Source organism: Mercenaria mercenaria, chromosome 10 (genome assembly GCF_021730395.1).
Source record: "Mercenaria mercenaria strain notata chromosome 10, MADL_Memer_1, whole genome shotgun sequence".
In the NCBI taxonomy this organism is placed as follows: domain Eukaryota; kingdom Metazoa; phylum Mollusca; class Bivalvia; order Venerida; family Veneridae; genus Mercenaria; species Mercenaria mercenaria.
The window spans coordinates 57,141,573-57,161,913 of record NC_069370.1 but is presented as its reverse complement, the minus strand read 5'-3'; the positions used below and the strand labels follow the sequence as shown (position 1 = coordinate 57,161,913).

Here is a 20,341-nt window from a genome sequence, read left to right as displayed (position 1 = left end):
GATTTAGGACAGATACTAAAATTTAGCCAGTGATTACTTCATCGATGACCACTAAGTTTGTTGTGTGCGAGGACGTAGACTGTTATTATCACATCAAATCACTAAATTAGGATGTTAAAAAGAAAATAAAGGGAATATATATCAAAAGAAGGGAATATATATCAATAAGGTAGAATGGTCTTGTCCTTACGTCCAGTCCAAGGGTTCAACACACTGATGACCAATATTTAAAACAGACATTGCAACCAAAACCGCTTTGTTATCACTTAGTATTATAGTGTAACAGGGCAATTTTAGTTTATTTATCAAAGAAGATAAGGTTTTGGGACTATAAATCATTGAACTTTTTTCGATATTAAGTAGTTTTTTATCTTAATTCACTGAATTTCCCACAAGAAACGAGTTTACCTATCAAACATGTCAATAAGGTTTTATCATATTTACGATTCAATTTTATTTAGTGAAGAGAGAGCAGCAGTTAAAGTTTAACAAGCTAATTCGATGAATTGGTATCCCCCGTGATGAGGAATTGCAAAGAAATATATCTGGCAAAAAGTTAAAGGTGTTAACAAGTACATTAGAGCTTAAAAGAACAGATGTCTTAAAGAGAGCGCAATCAAGTAAGAAATCTGGAAAGTGGATGGTGACGGGGAAGGGGGTTACAACTTCACATGTTGATAAATATTCATAGAAGGTTTGAAAAAGGGATTAAACTTGGGAGGGGAGGGGTAGGTGAGTGATTAACTGGGCGATGGTAAAAAACGTCACATGTTGATAATGAAATGTATTAGGGGTGGGGGTGCATGATCTGGGTGGGGGATGTGTGCACTACCACATTGTGGTGATCTAAATTCATAGTTCTGGCCCAAATATGTCACAAGTCATGAAGCAGAAATTGACAGTTCCCTTCATAGCTAACACTAGAAGCTACTTTAACTCTGGCGTTACATATACAATCTGGGCACAGTTGTTTGCAATTTTACCCGGCTGTTAAACTAACCGGCAGTTATAACTTTTGGTTCAAAATATAAGTCTTGGTGGGAAACATTACTTTAATGTTTTAATTCTACTGAAAAGACTTTAAAGTGTTCATGATACTTAACTCATATATATGTTTTACAAAGTCTATTAAATTGTAAATATATAACCCTACAAGTTAATTGACTGCTAGGTAAATCACCTGTTAAAGTTTCGAACAACTTGGCACTGACTGAAACTTGACGGTCCGCATTTCCCTATGGTGGTTAACATGTATATGATGTTTTGTTTAAATATTCCAAACCACTTCCTAGATATGGCTCCGGACGGATTGGCGGACGACGGAAGGATGGACAAAGAGACGGAAGGACGTTCCTACACATGAGTATTTATGTGACTACTTTTGTGTTCTCTCTATTTTTCTTTTAGCCACGTAAACAAAATATATATATAGCCACATAAAAACTGTACAAAATGAATTACATCAACGAAAAAGTACAGTTATCTATTGTTCTTATAGCTGCCTAAGTATGCAAATGTGGGCTCGGATAGACGGACGGACAACGCCAAAACTATACCTAATTCGTAATTATCAGAAAGGTGGGATACAATAAAGTAATATATATGCTTGTCTATGAACGTATATTTTTGATGTAAGACAGAGAGGAGAGGCATAGAAGAGAGATGGCTAGAGATAGGCTTAAAAAAATAAAAAAAATACTCTGTCAACAGTTTATAACTAAATATAGTTATAAACTGTTGAATAAATTTTGTTATGAAAATTAATTATTGTTGAAACTTTTTCTTGCGTTATTCCACAGTATACCCATCGTCATTTTGTTTTTGCTTGGAGATAGAGATGATTGTTTGGCAACATTCCTTTTTTATATTGCACTGCAGGGGTGTACGTTCTCCGTATCCTGTACATGTCAAAATACAAAGCAACAACTTCGAAGATTTAATGTTAGGTCGGTCATTCGATTTATAAAATATTTATTTAAGATGAAGATTAAAATAGTTTTAGACATAATATTTAAATTCTGTGTTAAAAAAAAAATCTAAAACATGTTTTTCTAAAATCAAATTAATAATGCACTTATGAAAAACCTCTGCGTGAAAAAAGTTTGAAAAGAAAGAGTAAACACTTTTTAAGCCGCACAATGAGAAAACCAACATAGTCGTAAATGATTATTACTTAAAAAAAACCTCAGACAAGCCAACACTGTTTAAATGGAATACTTGCAGACAGAACACAGATGAAACTTATCTCAAGTTCATTAGCCCGTGCAGTTGATGAATTAAAAAATACTCCTTTCTTAACTTGATTAAGGCCTAAATTTCATTTAAGAATAAATGCATGATACTATACTAACAAATTGATGGTTTGTAAGTAAATGGTAGCTGTAAAGCACAACAAGACTACCTTCTAGGCTATAATATAGGTTTTTACATTTTTATTCTTTTAAAAATACATTCATTAAATGATTCCTTTTTCAAACATTTCTTTCCTATAGATTCTGGTTTAAATTATACTTTCTAAATCCTAACTGAACCATATAAATAATTTGCAACTACAAATTGTATACGAGATTTGATAGCAAATGCAATAATATACTCCCCGTGGTAAACATCACGAGCCAGCGGGAAAGTGTATCGTAAACACTCTTACAGCTGAGATTTAGATATATAACATAGAAAATGGAAAGATACTTTTTACACGTTGCTAATAATATTGAGAGAATCCGTCGGGCCGACGATAATGCTCGAATACCCAACAATTTTAAAGAGAAAATAATTCAAGAATTTAAATCTTGGGAATCATGGCGAGCTGTTCTGGCAGAATTTATTGCAACGCTTATGTTTGTGTTTATTGGGACAATGTCGGCTGCCGGTATTGTGCCAGTGGTGAACGATTGGGCTAAAATTGTCAGGGTGAGTTCGTTTTCTGTAGCATATACTTTTTAACGAAATGATCGTCTATTATGTTGCAGTTTTAGTTCTGTGTTAATATACAATTTATATACAATTTTCTGTTGTCCAGCTTTATGAATAAAAATATATGCCAAAAACATTTTCATATTCTAGTTGGTGTATCAAATAGAATAAAATTGTAGATAATTTGGAAATGTTTTGAGAGATGTCAATACAGTGTCTGAAATAACAAATAGATGAAATTTCACTGAAGAACTTGCCCCAAAAAAGTCATTTTAGTAAAGTAAACAGCAATATACATGTAGTGACATTTTAGTATAACATATCGCCATCCACCTTTTTATTGTACATCAACAGCAAGAAATATATCTGATATACATTCTACATTAGTAAGACAGACAGTTTACGGGTGCTCTAAGCTATAGGACATGCCTCTTAGCTGAAAGCTTTTATTTGTTTTAAGACTTAGCCTTAGAAAAAATAAACAATTCCAAATCATAGAAAGAAAAGGTTGTTTCACATGAAAATTTATCAACATATAAAACATGTCTATTACTCTACACAAAAACTGTCAGTTTGTTGATATATTTATTGAATTCTGAAAAGGGTTGCATAAAGCGGCCGCACTTTCGGATAGTTCAGCGCCTTTAAAAACTCCGCATTTTCAAAGAATTGTTCCATATCATTTTTGTGGCGATTGTCGTCAGACAATAGCCACAGAGTCGGCACAATCAACAGCAACAACAACAACAACTCTCGAACGAACTGGAAAAAGCCGAAAATAGCCGAAGAAAAGTATAAGGTAGTTTTGACGAGATGAGACTGAGATGCAGAAAACCTAATAACCGCAAATGGCTTCCTAAATAATCATACCGAAAAAATGCAACTGGAGATACTTAATTAGCAGATAAACATTTAAACAACAGAAATACACATTTAAACTGATTATCGTCTGCATGATAACTTATTTCGATTTGGTTTTTACGTGCACTATTTCTTTTCGCTAATTAATCGTACTATTTTTGCGGGAATTTATATAAATACGCGCAGTGACGCCATTGTTGTTTACTATACGCAGGGAAGAAGAGCACATTTACCCAATAAAGTACTGTATACCTCTTAATGAGAAGAGAAGTAAGTATAATTTAATCGAAATGTGAAAAGTCAGTTTTGCTCTTTAAATGTTGATGATCCTGTCACAATATTCTTTGCTGGAAGTGGCTATTCTTACGGTCCCGTAGGAATAGTCTCGCAGGCTATTCTTACGGCTCTCCCGTACGACTAACGAAAAGCCAGGTGGTTATTCCTACGGCAGTTTTTTTATTACAATAAATAGTCCTGAAGTCATTCAACTGATATATTTTCAACCGATTTCGGAAATGACGTGTAACCACACTCGATCATTGTGTATAAAACTAAATTAAAGGGCAATGAACATGTTTAGAGTGGTGAGAGATTCGTACTGTTTTAAAAAATTTACATGCATATAAACGAAACATAGATCAATAATTCTCTAACTGGTTTAGTTGAAAACGGTTGGTAAATATTTTTTAGTGTTTTGATATTTGTAACATGTGTATTTACATCTACATCCGTACAACCAACAACCTTTATCTGACCATTCCACTTAAATAAGTATTTTACACTAACGACAAATTACGAAGACCGTAGGAATAGCCACAGGCGGGCTTTTCACTATTCTTACGGGAGAACCGTAAGAATAGCCTGCGAGGCTATTCCTACGGGACCGTAAGAATAGCCACTTCCTCGAATGTGACCCCAATAAAATTTATTTTTAAGCGCCTGAAAACGCTTTTTTTTAACCTAGCTTATTGTGTTGCATAAAAGGTATCCAAAAAACTGTATGATTTAGGGAAGTATGGAGATTGGAAAGTATGTACTGTTTTCCAAAGTGAAACTGAAAGTACAAAAGTAGATCGACCATGTATTTGAATGGGGCTAAAATTTAATTTTCATTTTTTACTGAAATTATTATGGCTGCATACACTCTCTAAAGAAACATGACATATTTTTTCTTTTTTGCCTGAATTTCAATGACTGCTTTTATCTTGATCACGTTTTTATGATATAATGAGATGTTTACATAAATGCTCATTCATGTTTTGAGTTGTAGTGCATTTCTGAGTAACAAGTAACCTTTTGTGAAATATCCAAGATTGTCTTCTTCAGTCTGACTTGTCTAAATAAGACTACGTTTTGGGACAGCGGTAGGAAATCCCCAATGAAAATCTGTTGGAAACGTTTTCTGGTAGACATGCTTACTGTCGCTGAGTGACTGCTTTTTAATTTCTGACTTGCAGCCGTTACAGTTTGACCGTCACAATATAAAACAAACTGTATATGTCGAATTAGTTCGACTAGTTTTCTGGTAATAATGTACAAAGTATTTGTAATGGTTACATCTCTGATAATGAATTTATGTTGACATGGAAACACAAACTATAGTATCATCGGCAGTTTGCTGTTTAATGAAACTAGTGTCAGAGTTGATACTGTATCTCCTCGTATCTGTTACATCATATTTTCGAAGATTAAAGTCTCTTGTTTAAAAATACGGATTAAATTCAACCCAGATTTAGTTTGTACATGAGTATTAATGTTTTACTTATTAAAGCAAGTTAGTCTGACCAGTATATTGTGACTTTTTTGGATTTTTTAATGTCTTTAGTTTCCTGATACGGGTTAGGCTTAGAATGATGACAACTATAGAATATCAGATCATAAAAAATGTTATAAGTCATCCCGAAAAGCCAAATTAGGAAGATTACAGTCGGACTTGATACCTTCAGTCCGTCGGATAGGTCATCTCAGTTTCCTGAGTTTTTTTCCCAGTGTTTCTTTGCAGTTTTTGTTGTGTAAATAATTTGTTTTAATTAATTGTAGAAAGGTATTGTTGATGACATAAATGCCAATTACTTCACCCACTACTACCACAAAAGCCGGTAATATGGTGTGGCGGGTAATACCGCGCAAATGACGTCACCATTGAAATTACATGTAAAATACATGTTTGTGATGGCAACTTAGCTGAATAAAACACATTTAGGGAGATACAAAACAGCGAAGTGGTCGGCCATAGAAATTTTAAGCAAGTATTTATTTTAAACAAAGCACATCTTTAGACTTTGAAATGAAATCGATCATACGTTTCCTTTACAACAAAGACATGCATACCATTGTATTATACAGTGAATATCGGTTTGGTTAGATTGAAATTATTATAATTTGAACATTGAATACTTTGTAGGATCCAAGTTTTCAGTCAGAAATTTAAAATCTGATAAATAATCCTGATTCTAATAATTTAAGCACTTCAATATTTTTAGCAAATCAAAAAGTCTTAACTGCTCTATATTACTGGCTACGGGCAGGACAGGGACAATTACTTGGTTAACCGGATTCGATTCGATTACTAGGTGAAACCGGTTTCAATTTTGCAAAACTGCTACTTGCTCTCAAACAATAAACGTCATGAATCATTCTTTATCTTTATACATTTCTTTGACCAGCACATAGACCTGCAGTATATTTGTGCTAAAACACATCAACTTTCAGAGCATAATCAATAGTCTCGGCTTTGCCTGTCATGATATATCTAAAATACAATACACCAAAATATGACTTATTAATTATCACACTGCTTCCAAACAATAAAGTCCTTAAGTCCTAATGAAGTCAGCTGCTGGAAGTACCTTTATGCGGTCGTCAGGAAAGAAAACAGCATTTCAAATATGGCGACCTATTAACCGGTTCGATTCGATTTCATACAAATGATTGACCGGTTTCATAATTTTGAAATCGTCCCAGCCCTAGCTACGGGGCTTCATAAGACTTCTATACGATAATCTTTCTTTTCAACTCACAATGAAACAAGACAAAAACAATTTGATTATAAATAAATTCATATGATAGAAAAATCATATACAATGTAGAAACCAGTAGTTTGTCACCTTAATTTCAAAAAGAGAATAAGTCTTTCTTTAAGTCAATGCAGTTATCCACTTCTTGCATTGAGGTGATGAGTTAAGCTTGGCTGCAAATACTACAGTCTATTTGATGCAAATTGTTTAATTATATAATTATGCGATTGTGACGTAACGACGGAATCACACTTTTAAGTACGTTGAAATATCTTCAATGTGGCAATTTCATGTCAGTTAAATTAATGAAATTCTGTGGCTTAAATTATTTCTCAATAATATGGTGTGTAATTTCAAACTGTTTCTAAGAACTTCATTATTTACCCTTTATTGAAAATTAAGTCATGCTTATAGTTGCTCTCGTGTCCGGATGAAGTTGATGACCAGAAGTTCCTGATTCGGCCATTTCTAAACACTATTCTAATCAGGTTCAACTCACTGTTTGCTTTAAAAAATAATAGGCAACATTGGGCAACATGAAGTTATAGTTAACATTCCTTATTAGGAAAAATGATGCTCACATTATCAGGGATGGGGAAACTAGCTTAATAGTTTTTCAGTCATTTGACAGTAAAGTAATTTGAAATTTTTGTAAGATGTTTGATATAAATCGGACTGAAAATTGAAATAGCTGTTACGTAGTAAGTCACTTATTTTCATGGTTAATATTATAGTTGGTTTAATATTTTTAATGAAACTTTGACGTGAAAGGTGAAAAATTGCTTGTTCTGGCCATGGGGGTTTACGATACAAATTCTCTATTTTATTATAATAATGAAATATTTTCAAACAGCTTATTGTAATTGATATGGTATATTAGAGTAATTTAGAACAATGCAACGTGGTGTCTAAAATTACACAAAAATAATACAAAAATTGCTGAAGAAATTGAGAAAAATCAGTAATCTTTCATCACTTTTTGTTATCGTTTCATTTCCCGCAGAGCACAAATCTGTTACATTTAATAGTAATTATATAAAGCCTTACCTTTTTACTAGATGGTAAAATTTCATAAAAATTTGGAGAAAGAGTAAGAAAAGGGTGAAGTTGATGATTTTTATGTTTTGAATTATTCACCATAACATCCCCAGTACCTTAAAGCCCTGCTCCGCGGCTATTCAAATTCTGTTGTGTGTATGCAACCCATGATTACAATAGGTATTGTCCTATTTTATTGAACTGTCAAATGCATATTGATTAAATGGGCGGTGCATAGAATATTTTAATCTTCAGTTGATTTTCGGTACATTCCGTTTAGTATACGGAAAGTAACCAGCAATTAAAATAGTTTATTTTTAAAGCGTGTATACGCAAGTCACGACAGCTCAGTGGTCATTGTCAATAGCTTGAAACCTGGAGTTCGTTAGATCGATACCGTTCAGTATCTCATTTTTTCCCCACAAATTTCAACAAACACTGTACATGTACATTTTTATCCAGTATTTCCTTCGTTGTATTTTCACAAGTATCTTTTTCATATATATAGCGGGGAAAAAGATTGAAGGAAATGCCTTTTTTGATATTACATGGTTTAATTCAGTAAAATATACAAGTGAAAAATCTCAACCGGTTTCAACAGTACATTTTGGATATATATATATATATATATATATATATATATATATATATATATATATATATATATATATATTTCACAGTTCTTTCACGACTATACAAATTTCATAAATATGAATTACAACTAGCTAAATTCATCATTCAGTTTCATTTGCGGTGGCGGTACTGCTGCCATCGAAGTCATATAAATCATATAAATAATTGAAAATGAAAAATAAAAAATGTGCTCGCTAATGGGCTCGAACCAGCGATTTCCCGTCTTCCAGCCAAGTGCTGTAACCACTGAGCCACAGATACGATCGATGAGAGTGTGTTTCACTTACATACTAATAATGATATTCAGACACTTTTTACCAAAATTTCTTTCAGTAACACATACGGATAGCACCGGGTAACAACCACACACCACACCTTAGCACGCAAAACCACAGGTAATTTATATAGAATTTTATATAAAATAGACTATTTTGACAGGCGTCACTGTTCATAATCAGGATTTTCATGCTTTTTCAGTGACAATTTAAGGTTAAAAGGTAGGACTGGAACAGGTATTTAAATAAATTATTTTTAGCTGTACTGTATTTTTAGGACAAAGAGTTATGCCCCTTTTTAATATAGATATTTTTGTTAAAGTTTTTGATAAAGTTAAATATCTCTGTTATTATCAAAGCTATTGACTTGAAACTTAAAATGATTATTTACTATCAAAGTCTACACCAGGAGAAACAAACCCCATAACTTTGATTTGAATTTTGACAGAGTTATGTCTCTGTTTAACTTAGATTTTTTGGTTAAAAGTTTTATAAAGTTTTTACTGGCAAAGCTCTAATTCAGAGTCAAGCACTGAGAAAAGTCGAGCGTGCTGTCTTACGGACAGCTCTTGCTCCAAGGGTGCTCATGTGCATAAATCTTACTCAAAATGTTCACAGATGAGTGACCACAGTGACTCTTGTTTTCAAGGAATACATTCATAGTTGAAGGGGTAAGACTGTAATGCACAGTAATTAACATCTTGTTGATATAGTGTCATACTACAACTAAGAAACATTTAGCAAACCATAAACTCCATTATGAGGCCCTGTTGGTAGTTCTGCAGTTACGATGTGAGGATGAGTTCCTTTATACTTTGAAAATATTTTATTTTCACAATATTTGAATATTTCTGTGGAAAAATGATTTTTGCCACACATATTTGTTTTTCAATATTCCAAAATCATGTTAATGCCTCATTGTTTTAATATTTTATATTCACAGAAGTGTGGTGCGCCTGTTGAGGACAAAAACACACAGGTTGATGCAATCAGATTAGATGGAGATTATGTTGAGCTGTTCTTGATACGGAGGACATTATCATCTGTAACGTCCAAATTTTGAAGGAAGTACCGGCCTGTGATACTGACAGTGCAGATGACATAGATGTAGAAATGGAAACGTTGCGAAAATTGTCCGGCCGCTTCACTTAAATTAAAAAAAAAATGCAGTCAAGTCCTATCAGAAGTGAACTGAGTTTCTCTAAAAAGAAAAAAAAAAACCTGCCTGTTTTAAAGCTGCTTACCAGCATTTTTTGGTGATGAAACATATTTCTAAAAATTACTTAATTGTTTTAAAGGAAGGATGTTAATAAAAAATACGATATTTTGAAGGATTTTAAAGAAACTTTACATAAATGTTCACCACATTGAGAAGACATGCAAAGGTCATGAAAGAAACCCAATTATAAGTAGTCTATGTTGATTATATATGCTAATCATACAGTATTCAAAAAGTTTCAAGGAAAAAAATGTGTCAACTTGTAGTGCTTGTATTCACATTATACTCCAGAAGAACTGGCATGTACTATTTGTTTGGTTTTAACATGTAAAATTTGTATTAGATTATATTTATTTTATTTTGGATTTATCTTCATTTACTTAGTCTGGGGCATCCTTATGAGGTCTTCTCCCAAGTTTGTCGAATATGGGCACTTGGTCCCTTTTAGGCGCCGCTAGAGCTAAAAATAGAAATACCTTTAACAATTTTTTCTCATGAACCGCTTGATGGATCTTCATCGAACTTGATCTGTAGCATTCTAAAAATAGATTAATATATTTAAATGCCTTCTTACCAAGCGTTGCTTGATGGATCTTCATTAAACTGTTGCATCATTAAATGGTGCTTTCCCAAATGTGTTCAAATGAGGGTAATTGACCCCTTTAAGGGGCTGCTAGAGCTATAAATAGAAAAACCGTTTAAACAACTTCTTATGAACTGCTTAATGGATCTTCATCAAACTTTGTCTGTTGCATTATAAATGGTCCTCCCCCAAAATTTGTTCAACTAGGGATACTTTACCCCTTTAAGTGGCTGCTAGAGTTAAAAATAGAAATGTCTTTTAAGCAACTTCCTATTATGAACTGCTTGATAGATCTTCATCAAACTTGGTATGTAGCATAATTATTTGGTCCTCTCCCAGTTTGATTAAATGGGGCACTTGGCTCCTTTTTAGGGGCTGCTAGAACTTAAAAGCTTAGAAACACTTTTAGAAATCTTTTTTATGCCCCCAGCATCTACTGACGCGGGAGGCATATAGTGATTGTCCTGTCCATTTGTCCGTCCTTCCCGTACGAGGTTAACCAAATGGGACCGTTTCGTCTAGCATCTATACACCTTACTAGAATGACTTGATACTAATGCAGATGTAACCTGTGACCATTCCTCATCTTCAGACATCACCTGACCTCAGTTTGACCTTGACCTCATTTTGGACTTTGGTTGCTTTATATGGGCCATCTTTTGGTTAACCAAAAACATTGACCATTGAACGCAGCTCCTTGTTTTTTTTAGTTTAATACTTTGCCACAAGCAAGATCTAATTAGGTCAAAGTCGGCCTTAGGTGAGCGATTTAGGCCAGCTTGGGCCTCTTGTTTAAATCTTCTTGTCTGAAACTGCAAGAAGTAGGTTTTTGATATTTAGTATGTTGCATTGCCTACTAAGTGGTCCTCTACCAAATTTATTCAGAAGCAATATCATTAATCCATTTTATTTTGATATAATGATTTTACGATATTTTTTATATAAGTTGTGTTTTAAGAAAGTTTAGGCTGTTAGAAAAACATCACATTTTACAAAAAAAAAACATGGACGTTCGGCTTCTGCCCACCCAATCAACGTCTAACCAGTTCTTGAAAAACAAAATGCTGCTGTTTTGTATACAAACACGATTTTTCCTATAGAAGACTGTAAACAGAATATGCTAGGAAATTATACAAGTTCGCCCTAATAAAGTCTCAGACACTGTTAATGTTGGATTTATTAGATACATGTCCAATGGGACATTAGTCCTGTTTCAATGTATGGTAAAATGCTGTTCAGTCACCTGTATTGTAATGTTAAGTATTTTTAGATTTTTTAAGCCCTCATTTAAAAAGGGGGGGGGGGCATATATAGTGTTACTCCTGTCCTTGTGGGTGTTTGTGTGGGTGTTCTGGAAAGGGTGGTGTTCTTGTCTGGGCCATATCTTTGACATGCATGATCCGATTTCAAAAATACTTCACACAGATGATAAGCATGGATAGATGATGTGTCATGCGCAGCAACTAGGTCTAAGGTCAAGGTCACAGTCCTTGGTTGAACTTAGCCTATTTCACTACATATATACTGGTAATGTGGTCTTCGTGTCCGGTCCATAACTTTCAAAATAATTTGACACAAATAATAAGCATGCATAGATGATGTGTCATGTGTAACAACCAGGTCCCTAGGTCTAAGGTCAAGGTCACACTTAAAGGCCAAAGGTCACATACAAGAATGACTTTGTCCTAAGCATTTCATCTTCATGCATGTAGGGATTTTAATGTAAGTTGGCTCAATTGTACACCATCACGAGACAGAATGCCATCCGCAAGAACCAGGGCCCTAGTTTAGAATTACTTCCCTTTGTCGTTACTGTAAATAGCTTATGCCTGTAACCTTTCTCATGTTGCGGGGGTATCCATGTCTGTGACACATTTCTAGTTTAGATGTAAAATTTATGTTTTAACTGTTAAATTAGTCTCATTTTTTAGTCTTTTGTTTCATAATTATGTATGTGTGATCAGTTAGCTATTTTACTCAGCCAGATGCCAACTTGTACTCGATACTCTATGATGCATGTAACGATGTACAATGTATTTGTATAGTGTTTTGTAAAAAAAATAATTGTTTGTTATATATTCTACCTTAGTCTATGCAAACATTCAGTTCAGCTGTCTGAACAGACTGACATTATATAAAGAGCTGTAAACAAAAGGAAACAACACAAAGATGGTAACTAACACGAGTATTAATGGCTGCCCTAATTGTTAGTGATGAATGTTTCTACCTTAAAGACTAGAGTAGATCAAAATCAGGTTGCATATCCTTGCAGTCCGATTTTGATTTTACTGTTCACTATTCAGTCTCAGTGAATAACCATCTGACAAATGAACGGTACTGTCTCAGTTGACATTTTAAGCAGTCCATTTTAGCAGGGTAAAAGCTTAACAAAGCATAATGTTCTGCTAAGTCCCTCAGTAGCAAAACAGATCACCAGTTTCTTTAGCTCCCCTTACTTGATGGCTCAAGATGAATTATTGTGATCAGGTGGTGTCTGCCTTTCTGTCCGACCATGTGTAAAGTCTAAAGACCAATAGTTATCAACACGATGGGGAAATTGAGTATGTGACTGTACTAAGCTCACCTAAGTTTGTACATCAAAACTTCTATAATACGTTTGCCACTGAATGTATGCTTTTTGTCTGGAGCCTTTACTGTCACTGTCCACTTCAAAATACAATCGCCACATCAGTACTTTCAGTGCTTTGATTACAATACTCTCCCAGTACTGAAATTTCACATAATTGGGTTGAGCGTATTTCTCAGCAATTATTGTTTATTTTGATTTGGTTACAAATGGTATTTATTTCAAAGGGGGACAATGTTTTGTGAGTATTTTATGTATCCATCCTACGGGACAGTACGGCAGGACATGTAATGGTCAGGTAGATTGTTGGTAAAGATTTTATTCTTTTGTCAAATATTTCTGTGTTTTGAAGAGATACTCCTAAAACTTAAATCTTTATAAATCACGATACCCGGACATAGCATAAAAGGACTCAGTCTTAAATAGGATACTCAAAGTGGTTTGCACTTGTGAACATTGTGACTATTGCAGATTTACTTGAATATAAAAATATTTTGTCATTTTAGCCTGTTTTAAATATTTGATATAAGCTCTAGAGCTACATAAATGATAATGATAAAGATAAAACAATACTAAGCCCTAGTAGTAGAAATGGTTACAATAATAATAGCAGAAGTAGTAGTCCTTTTTGCAGTTGGAGTGCAGTAGACGTAGTGGTAGTATAGTAACTGTAGTCGCAGTAGCAGTGTGGTAGTCGTAGCAGCAGTAGTTGTCGTAGTAGCAGTAGTAGTCGTAGTATAGTAACTGTAGTCGCAGTAGCAGTGTAGTAGTCGTAGTAGCGATGTACTAGTCGAAGTCGAGTGGCCATAGTCGCAGTAGTGGTGTGGTAGTCGTAGCAGCAGTAGTAGTCGTAGTCGTAGTATAGTAACTGTAGTCGCAGTAGTAATGTAGTAGTCGTAGTAGTTGTCGTAGTGTAGTGGTCGTAGTCACAGTAGCAGTGTAGTAGTCGTGTTCGCAGTAGTTGTAGTTGCAATAGCAGTGTAGTAGTCAAAATAGTTGTATAGATGCAGTGTAGAAATCGTAGTCAAAGTGTAGTATTTGTGATCGTAGCAGCGGTGCGGTAGAAATCCTTTTTAATCCTGAAACAAGTTTTTGGCCAGATTCGGTAGCATTTACAGGAATCGTTATCAAAAGTTCAGGAGTTAAAGCAGGTAGTTTATTCATAAAGGTTTAATTTGGCAACGTAGGGTATTTTACACATTCTTTACTTCTTCCTTTTTAGTTCCTCCATTTCTTGTAATTGTTCTTTATACTACCTCGACTTTTTCTGAAGGTCCTAACCAGAAGAAAGTCTTGTACTGCTCTTGTTTGTACCCCTTAAAACTTACACATTGCACACAATTTCATTGTCCTTAGGATATTCTCCTGAATATGGTATATTGATATGATATTTTACTTGTTTATATGCAAATCCATGCTTTATTAAAGTCAATGAATCAACTTGGCTTTGAAACCACGATGTGGGCCAATGATAAGATTACAAACGTAGCATAAACCGGTTTAAATTAAGCAGTTGTGTGTTTGCCACAGATATTTACAAGACGGTGCACGACTGTGTTCCTTCCATTGTTTTATTTTTCCCTGTTTTGTTTATAATTTTTATTTCACTTATATTTTGAAGGTATGTTTGTGTACAAATCAATACATACACTGTTACGGGGTTGTAGTTTGATTGAATTGCGTTCTCGGAACCTGACTTTTTTGTTAGACATTAATCTTTGTGTTTTTCAGATTCCACAGTGAAAATAATGTGCTGTTTGTCTCGATAATTATGTTATCCCAAATGAAGCAAACACCATCTATAGTCTGTAATATCCTTAAACTACCTTCTCAAGTTAATCGAGATGATTCATCACAACAGTACCCTATTCTCGCTTTAGTTTGATATGGAAAAACCAATAATATCTAAGACTTTGCAAACATTTTTCCCGCACAGTTTCGTCAAGTGTTTTATGGTAGCCAGCCTTTCTGTACTTTCAGTACTTTGATTATATAATGAAGTCGATAACAGACATATCTGAGAAAAACGGTAATTATCTGAAAATGTTATATACCCAAAGGTTTTAAAGACAATGGTCGACAACAGAAAAAAGAGAAAAAAATAGATTGCTAGTTATTCCCCTAGAGGGCTTTGAACTTTGATTCCGACAGAATATATGTTATGGAAACGCATAAGGGTTATTGATTTACTAATTTTTTGTTATTTTTAATGGCTCCTCATTGGTGTATTGATCATGGACACAGGAAAAAAATATAGCTGCAGCGTACAGGATTCGATTCCCGAGACTCGTGCATGCTTTTGTGTTTTTTTTGTTTTTGTTTATTTTTTTGTTTTTTGTTTTGTCTTGTTTTCGCATTTTTAAGATGTCTTAGATATAGAAATTCATGTTCGAATGTTCATAATATGACCAAACCGAATCATTTTTGTCAAAAAACCAAGATGTATATGCCTTAAATACCAAAAACTTTACAAAAACATTTCAGCCGGAGTAATCGTGGGACCTACTTGCAGTTTTGATCACGATAAATTCAAAACCATATTTCAGCGGTGTTTGCTAATAGTGGTCATTAATGAAAACAAACTATCTTATTCAAGGCGAGAACAAAGAGAGGACTGTGCGTCGTAGAATATTATTATGTTTTAGAAAACATTGACAAGCTAACACTGTTTAAATGGAATACTTGCATGCAGGTATCTCAATTTCATTAGTCCATGCAGTTGATAAATTGTAATATACACCTTTGACAACTGATAATCTTAACTTGATTAACTATGCATAATACCAGGCAATGATGATTTATGATCAAATAGTATCTGTTGAGAATAACTAAAGAGACGTGCGTATAGTTATTCAATATTTCCGTTTCCTATGGATGCTGATTTGGATTTTACTTTCTAAATCTAAAAGCTTCAGTTAAATATCAGATCTTAATTGAACCAGATTTATTATCATACGAGATTTTAATGGCAATATACCACATGATACTCACTGTTGTAAACATCAAGAGCCACTGGGAAAGTGTATTGGTAAATAAACAGTGAAACATTGTCACACGTAAAGTATAGGACTGTAAATTCTCCAATGTTGGTACTTTAAAACGTTACAGTACCGATGTAGAAATGTGATTGATGTAAAGTGAAAATAATTTTAATGAAGAATCAGAACTTTTAAATTCGATTTGTTTTGATAGACGAGACTTAGATATAACATATAAAACAAATGGAAGGATACTTTTTGCACATTGCTAACAATCTTGAGAGAATCCGCCTGACCGACAATAATGCCCGAATGCCCAACACCTTAAGAGAAAAGATAGTTCAAGAATTTAAATCATGGGAATTATGGCGAGCTTTGCTGTCAGAATTTATTGCAACCTTTTTGTTTGTGTTTATTGGGACAATGTCGGCCGTCGGTATTGTGCCAGTTGTGGACGATTGGGCTAAAATAGTCAGGGTGAGTTCGTTTTCTGTATAATATTCGTCTATAACGGTGCAGTTTTAGTTCTATGTAATACAAGAAATATATCTAATTTAAATTATACATTAGTAAGACCGATAATCTTTGAAAGATTTCTTGTAAGAAAAATAAGTTCCAATATCTATGAAACGGTACATCTGTTAGCTTGCTACCCCATACCGAAGTGAGACAAAAACGAAAATTGTCGGCGAACGATAAGGTCTGGCGTCAATCAATGTAAATGTAAGTAAATCAATTTCTAATTGTTTTCGGGTGCACCAAGTTATAGGGCACGCCTCTTTGCTGAAAGCTCTGATTCTTTTAAAGACTTAGTCTTACATTTTGAGAAAAAAATCAAACAGTATCAAATCACATGAAATACAGCGTATATGTTTGTATTTGCCAGCGTATATATATGTACTTGCCAGCGTATATGTTTGTACTTGCCAAAGTATATGTTTGTACTTGCCGAAGTATATATTTGTACTTGCCAGCGTATATGTTTGTACTTGCCAGCGTATATGTTTGTACTTGCCAAAGTATATATTTGTACTTGCCAGAGTATATGTTTGTACTTGCCAGCGTATATGTTTGTACTTGCCAAAGTAGATATTTGTACTTGGCACTGTATATGTGTGTACTTGCCAGCGTATATGTTTGTACTTGCCAGTATATATTTGTACTTGCCAGCGTATATGTTTGTATTTGCCAGCGTATATATTTGTACTTGCCAGCGTATATGTTTGTTCTTGCCAAAGTATATGTTTGTACTTGCCAAAGTATATATTTGTACTTGCCAGCGTATATGTTTGTACTTGCCAGCGTATATGTTTGTACTTGCCAGCGTATATCTTTGTACTTGCCAAAGTAGACATTTGTACTTGGCACAGTATATGTGTGTACTTGCCAAAGTATATGTTTGTACTTGCCAAATTATATATTTGTACTTGCCAGCGTATATGTTTGTACTTGCCAGCGTATATGTTTGTACTTGCCAAAGTATATATTTGTACTTGCCAGCGTATATGTTTGTACTTGCCAGCGTATATGTTTGTACTTGCCAGCGTATATGTTTGTACTTGCCAAAGTATATATTTGTACTTGCCAGCGTATATATTTGTACTTGGCACAGTATATATTTGAACATGGCACAGTATATGTTTGTACTTGGCACAGTATATGTTTGTACTTGCAAAAGTATATGTTTGTACTTGGCACAGTATATATTTGTACTTGCCAAAGTATATGTTTGTACTTGCCAAAGTATATATTTGTACTTGACAGCGTATATGTTTGTACTTGCCAAAGTATATATTTGCACTTGCCAAAGTATATATTTGTACTTGCCAGCGTATATGTTTGTACTTGCCAGCGTATATGTTTGTACTTGGCACTGTATATGTTTGTACTTTGCACAGTATATATTTGTACTTGCCAGCGTATACCTTTGTACTTGCCAGCGTATATGTTTGTACTTGCCAGCGTATATGTTTGTACTTGCCAAAGTATATATTTTTACTTGCCAAAGTATATATTTGTACTTGCCAGCGTATATATTTGTACTTAGCACAGTATATATTTGAACATGGCACAGTATATGTTTGTACTTGGCACAGTATATGTTTGTACTTGCCAAAGTATATATTTGTACTTGCCAGCGTATATGTTTGTACTTGCCAGCGTATATGTTTTTACTTGCCAAAGTATATATTTGTACTTGCCAGCGTATATGTTTGTACTTGCCAGCGTATATGTTTGTACTTGCCAAAGTATATGTTTTTACTTGCCAAAGTATATATTTGTACTTGCCAGAGTATATATTTGTACTTGCCAGAGTATATGTTTGTACTTGCCTGAGTATATATTTGTACTTGTCATTCATTCTCTTTTTGCATTTAATTTGTTTAAATAGATACTCTATTCTGTTCTGTTCTGTAATTTGTTATTGTATTGTTGTAATTATAGGCAATATATGCGACAATGTTTGTTTATTTTCTATAACCCGAATCTGTAATGATATAGTTCAACATTTTTATTCTATTTTAAGTTTACAATAATAAATTCATAGACACGTTAATTGTTAAATGCTTCTGCATTAGTTATCTGCCACTTCCATAATCATGTTTACAATCATACATCTTTTTATGAATTATAAATACATGTGTTTAAATCCTGTCTTTGCATCATACTTCAAGCTTAAATAAAAAACAATTTACTCATTGTGTGATATTGCAGTGATATAAATGGAAATAATCTTTATATTTATGATGTAAGCGCAAGCAAATGTTAAATATTTCTGTAAACACACTAGAATAAGTTCTAGTCGGAACGATTGTGAACGAAAAACAAAAGAAGTCTACAGGGATTTAAATGCGTCACATCAATCTGGTTGATACCGGTCATGCTTTCAAAGGAAAGCAATTACTTACTGAAAACATTCATACACTACCTGTACGTTCAATCAATAGTTTTGTTTTAAAAACAATTATTCAAAATTTGCGTACAGAATTCTGTTAGAAAACCTCCTTAATCCTGAAACAAGTTCTTGGCCGGATTCGGTAGCATGAACAGGATAAAAATATTGATTAAACATCGGGTACATCGCATTGAAGTTCCTTTCCATCATTTCATACGATGGAAGTATTTAAACCAACAGCTTCGTGCATCTTGTTCGAAGCAGCGTCACACCAACATCAGTATAGACGGAAAAACGTCTTGATTATAAAATGTCAGAAATACAAACATTTAAGAATAATCTAAACATATATTTTGTCATTCAGGCTGTCATGACGCGAATTTGACCAATAAAGTTATTGTTCCGCGGCCAAAAATAAGAAATGCAAACCTTCTGTATATGCGTGTCAAATTCTACATGTACCCCGTCCTTTATGAACATTCAGTCTCTGATATTAACCTGAATGAATGTAACCATGCGAAGAAACAAAAAACACCTGCTGTCTGCTTTGATTTGCATCATGTTATATGCAATTGTTAAAGTGTTTTTATGGTGATCTAAATTCATAGTTATGGGCCAAATATGTCACAAGTTATGAAGCAGAAATTCACATTTACAGTTCTCTTCATAGCTAACACTAGAAGCACCTTTAACTCTGGTGTTACATTGGCAATCTAGGCACAGCTGTTCGAAACCTTACCCTGCTGTTAAATTATCCGGCAGTTAACTTGTGATTCAAAATAAAAGTCTTGGTTGGAACATTACTTTAAAGTTTTAATTCTATTGAAAAGACTTTTAAGTGTTCATGATACTTAACACATATATATGTTTTACAAAGTCTACTAAATTGTTAAATTATAACCCTACAAGTTAATTGACCGTTAGCTAAATCACCTGTTAAAGTTTCGGACAACAGGGCACTGACTGAAACTTGACGGTCCGCATTTCCTTATGGTAGTTAACTTGTATATGATGTTTTATTTAAACATTCCAAACCACTTCCCAGATATGGCTCCGGACGGATGACGGAAGGACGTGCGAACGGACGGACGAACGGACGTTCCTACATATGGGTATTTATGTGACTACTTTTGTGTTCTCTCTATTTTCTTTTAGCTATGTAAAAGAAAAATAGCCACATAAAAGTCTTACGGAATTAATGACATCAAAGAAAAAGTACAGTTTTCTTTTGTTCCTATAGCCATCTTAGTATGCAAATGTGGACTCGGACAGACGGACGACAACGCCAAAGCTATATCCCTCCGTCTTCGATGAGGTTAATTCGTAATAATCAGGAAGGTG

General features: G+C 34.0%; 1 protein-coding gene and 1 long non-coding RNA gene across 5 annotated transcripts in view; both read left to right on the top strand.

Moving 5' to 3' along the window:
* The window catches only part of LOC123560705 (aquaporin AQPAe.a-like), a 115,837-nt gene that overhangs the window by 57,114 nt on the left and 38,382 nt on the right, over positions 1-20,341 (top strand). Inside the window, exon 1 of one of the 4 annotated variants that reach the window (XM_053553153.1) lies at positions 2,662-2,910. The exons of 2 other annotated variants lie outside the window; for them this stretch is intronic. In XM_053553153.1, coding sequence (XP_053409128.1) covers positions 2,677-2,910 — 234 coding nt within the window. In that variant the 5' untranslated portion in view covers positions 2,662-2,676. Of the gene's footprint in view, positions 1-2,661; positions 2,911-15,741; positions 16,582-20,341 lie in introns of those variants that run through there. One more of the 4 variants, XM_053553150.1, reaches the window with a different exon arrangement.
* Positions 2,939-10,319, top strand: LOC123561477 (uncharacterized). Its single transcript, XR_008372803.1, has 3 exons — positions 2,939-4,044; positions 8,796-8,857; positions 9,681-10,319. It is a non-coding gene; the product is annotated as an uncharacterized LOC123561477 (long non-coding RNA).